This window comes from Carya illinoinensis, chromosome 3 (assembly GCF_018687715.1).
Source record: "Carya illinoinensis cultivar Pawnee chromosome 3, C.illinoinensisPawnee_v1, whole genome shotgun sequence".
Lineage (NCBI taxonomy): Eukaryota > Viridiplantae > Streptophyta > Magnoliopsida > Fagales > Juglandaceae > Carya > Carya illinoinensis.
The window spans coordinates 40,579,369-40,583,679 of NC_056754.1; the positions used below are offsets into that span (position 1 = coordinate 40,579,369).

General features: G+C 34.3%; 1 protein-coding gene across 3 annotated transcripts; it reads right to left on the reverse strand.

The window, feature by feature from the left end:
* Nucleotides 1-728: 728 nt before the first annotated feature.
* On the reverse strand, nucleotides 729-3,454 carry LOC122304235 (cellulose synthase-like protein E6). 3 transcript variants are annotated; one of them, XM_043116383.1, is made up of 6 exons: nucleotides 2,923-3,454; nucleotides 2,626-2,757; nucleotides 2,271-2,483; nucleotides 1,908-2,138; nucleotides 1,441-1,788; nucleotides 729-1,313 (listed from the first exon to the last, which is right to left on the reverse strand). In XM_043116383.1, exons 1-6 carry the CDS (start codon nucleotides 3,046-3,048, stop codon nucleotides 768-770), a joined length of 1,596 nt encoding a protein of 531 aa, XP_042972317.1. In that variant the 5' UTR covers nucleotides 3,049-3,454; the 3' UTR covers nucleotides 729-767. The 3 variants fall into 3 exon arrangements, with proteins under 3 accessions (XP_042972317.1, XP_042972319.1, XP_042972318.1); XM_043116385.1 differs by having other exon boundaries at nucleotides 2,271-2,401; nucleotides 2,946-3,450; XM_043116384.1 differs by having other exon boundaries at nucleotides 2,946-3,450.
* Nucleotides 3,455-4,311: the final 857 nt, after the last annotated feature.

The window sequence follows — 4,311 nt, forward strand, 5'->3', positions numbered from 1 at the left end:
GAGGCTCAGCTCGGCGTCATGCTGCTGCTGCTATATCAGATCTTGTTCCTCCGACAGAGGCTGGGGTCGGTGTTGCTCCCCCATCTGAGAGTACTAGCTAGCAGCCGGCGACTACATCCGCAGGGGATGTGCAACCTGCTTGGGTTGATGCAGTGATGATTGATATGAAGACGCATATAGACCGACAGATCAATAGACAGATTGCGCATATAGATCAAGCTGTCGCACATCTTGCACATCATGTAGATGTGCTAAATAATATGGTTGAGACATTGACTGAAGAGTTTCGATTTTTTGTAAACCAATAGTACTTCTGTATGTCATTTGTTATTATATAATCATATTTTGTTTTCTTTTTTCGACATATGTAATTGACAATATTATTTAATGTATGTATTGTAACTTAATTTATACTCTTAATGACGATTAATATTATGCAACCTTAATATTAAACAAATATATATTAGGATTAATTTTTACAAATTAAAATATAATGTTTGAACCTTACAAATATACGTTCGAACCTTAGTGGTTACGTTCGCATGTAAATATACGTAACGTTCGGACGTTATTGTGACGTGCGAATAAATTAACTAAAACATTCGAACGTTAAAAATTTCTTCCCCAATATTTAGTGACACTTCCCACTAACTGTTACAGAAAATGACTTTTAGTGACGATTTGGAGACTGTCACTATCTTCAATTCGTTACTGAAACCTATATTTGGTTTGCTAGCAGAAAGTCTTGCTTGGCATTTAGGGAGAACTTAATAACACGCTAATGCACAAGCCAAAGCCGCAAACATAAGTGACCATTGTGTCACTGAACTTGGCATCCTGCCCTCGTCTTTCCTGAGGAAGAGACCTTGATGAACAGGGAGGCTGATAATAACCAGGAGAGCACATAGAAGAATCTGCAACGTAAATGGGTTTGAAAACCAAATTTGCATATCCATAAGCACCCTCTTCATTCCTCCAACAAAACAGAATGCGTTTAGCAATGCCATGGTTGCTATAATGGTAAACATTGGGGAAGAAGCACCGAATTCCATGAGCTCCTGCTCATATCTCTGCGACACATCCGTTTCAGCCACCTTTGCCGTGATGGCGAAGGCCGAGTCCGTAAATCCCATAAGTTTTAGGATGTTGTCAATGAAGGCAAAGAAGTAGGAACTGATTCTTTTGAAGAGCCACATCCTTTGTTCATTCCACCAACCTTGGAATGTGCCCCCACACCAAACAAATTCTCCAAGACTGTATGCCCGGTGGACAATGATGACGAATGCGAATGGTAGAACCCATGCGCTTGAAATCTGTTAGTGTAAGATGATTTTATTATGCGCTTGAAATCTGTTAGTGTAAGATGATTTTATTCTTAGAAAAAAATTAATTTAGGAGCAACCATAGACAGGTTTGATTCAAATAAGGCGATTTTCGTACCTTAGGAAACAAGGGGATGCCCCTAAGCAGGCACAAGGATGGTACTGCAACATAATACAATGTGGCCAAGCAGTTTGGAGCCCATAGCAAATAGGGACAGTAGGAAAGTTGAAGTTTGAGGGGAATCTTTTTATACCCATACACAAGGGGACAGTACCTTGAGACAAAGATCTGAAAATCACCTTCACTCCATCTTCTGTGCTGTATAAGTGTCTGCAGTAATGTAGTGGGCGCAAGTCCGAGGAAGCCCTTCCTTTCTGGATTGAAATAGATGGATCGCCAACCTCGACATTGTATAGCTAGTCCTGTTATGATATCTTCCACTGGACAGCCATATTTCAGACCCATCTGCAAATCACAAGATGCATATGAAGGTTCACATGCATGGAGTTAATTAGGAGAGAGAGAGAGAGAGAGAGAGAGAGAGAGAGAGAGAGAGAGAGAGAGAGAGAGAGAGAGAGAGAGACCTCGTTTCCCCATTGGGCGTACTTCTCTTCATAGGTACAACTTGCAAGGACTTTGGAAGTATCTTCTAGGACACTCGCACTCTCTTCTATTTTAATGTCATTCCATCCCCTCCCATTTGCCTTACATTCCTGATCACTATACTTCTGTCCACAAAGAGCGTTTCTTCTGTGAAAGCACCCAGTACCAATAAAGCATGGTCCTCCATTCCCGTCAAATCCTAGAATCTCCACCTGTATTAACATACCACACACAAATTCCGTTTTAAGTATTGTACAATTATCAGGAGCGTAAATGCATGCATGTTTAATTAATTTAATCATTTAAAATCAATACTGAATGTTAGTGGTTTTTTGTATGCTTACCCCCCATATTACGTTCAAGGAACTGCCGTAGACATCGTTCTTCGTAAGGTTCTCGAAGGACTGTGGAAACTGTACGAAGCCAACTTCGTGACCCTTCTCTTCATCCATGAAAAAACACACAGCATCCCTCACTGACTCCGAATTGTTTGAATACATGTCGCAATCCAAAATAAGAATTATGGGGCAATTGCTTATCCTCGATGACACCCTTATCTATATATATATATATATATATATATATATTTTTAATCATAAAAGATTATTTATTAGACCTGCATGCAATATGCATCAAATATACAATTAAAAGCTTTTGATCATGTGGATTTATATCTCTATGGCGTGCGTACGTACGTACCAGTGCATTTACGGATCCTGCTTTGAAGTTGTGGTGGTACTGTGGTCTCTTTTCACGTGCTAAGTATACCAGAGTTGGCAATGGCTGTCCTTCAATGTCTACAGCCTTGGGATCTTTCCCATCGATAAGTATCTGTGAATTAGTCACGTACAACTCTATTAATTAAGCAAGCAAAAGAATTGCGTAAATCTTAGAGAAGTACGTACTAAATATTAATTCAATCTCATCATGTATAATATTATATATATATATATATTTTATATATGACATGAGTGACATTGTAGATCAAAGTACTACTTGAAGAATGGTTTGATGATCACTTCGGCTTACGACCGAATTCCACTCTCTGAATCCCTTGTGTTGTTTGCGTATTTCTTCTGAGATTCGGCCGAGCTTTGTGGTGGTTTCAATCCGTTTCTTCATGCCTTCATATGATTTCTATAACATGAAAAAGAAATTACTTTCTTTCCAATTCGATTGTGATTGAAAATAAATGAAAAATGTACCACAAGATGCTTGGCATTCATGATCAGCCGATTTTAGATACTAATATTGGAGATTTCAGGGAAAAATTAAAATCTCGATCAAATCTGTTTTGCAGAGGGCTAAATCATTTTCTGTGGAGTATATCAGGCCGAGATCATCAGCTGCTCCGATAATATATATATATACAGATAGTTGGGTGCTGTTACAGGGCATATATATAATGTATTCAAAACGTTAATAAACTCATGACTGGTTAATAATTTTTTTCGCTCATTAATTAAATAGTAAAATATTTTTCTAGAATGAGGTTTGAGTTTTTTTTTTATTACTTAAGTAGAGAGAGGTTTGGGTTGCGTTTGGACAGTAAAATGATTTTAAATATTTTGTTAAAAATAATGAAAAAATAATGAAAAAATAATAAAAAAATAATAAATAATAAAAAAATCATAATAAATAGATAAAATATAATTATAAAATAATAAATAATAGATAAAATATAATTATAAAAGAATAAAATAGATAAAGCGGTCGACAGTCTTTGTTGATACATTTCAAATTATTTTATCCAAGAAAACAGGAACTGGGAAACTCTTTTGGAAGAATAATTTTTAAATAGAAAAGTTTTCTGCAGGCTCTTTATAAAAAATAAATCTCATTAAAAAAATAATTTTTATACTTTACTAGTTTAAATAAAGTCAACACTTTTATAAAAATTTATCTGATACTTATCTATTTAATATTTGTAAAAATTATTTATATTTTTAAAATGAATAATTCTATTTTAACTTTTTATTTTGATCCTTTATGTATTTAATTTTTTTCTTTTACATACCACATTTTTTCTAAACAAAAAAATGAATAGAAAAAATTTAAAGCAGGAACAACCCAGCTGCCAGTTTAATGTTAAAAAAATTTGAATAAAACAATTTATAAAAAATCTACACAATTTTTTACTATTTACACAATTTTTACATATCACATTTTTTTAAATTTTTATTATTTTTTTATTAAATATTTAATATATGAATAATAATGTAATGACCCGCTTTCGCTTGTATTTTCGCTGAAATGGTTGTTTTTATTTTAATTAATATATTAGTTATTTATCTTAATTTATTGCGTTTTAAAATTGGTTTTTTTTAATTTATTTGATGTTGTGTTTTATTTCTTTTAGTGCTTACGGTTTTTAATCTCGTTGCG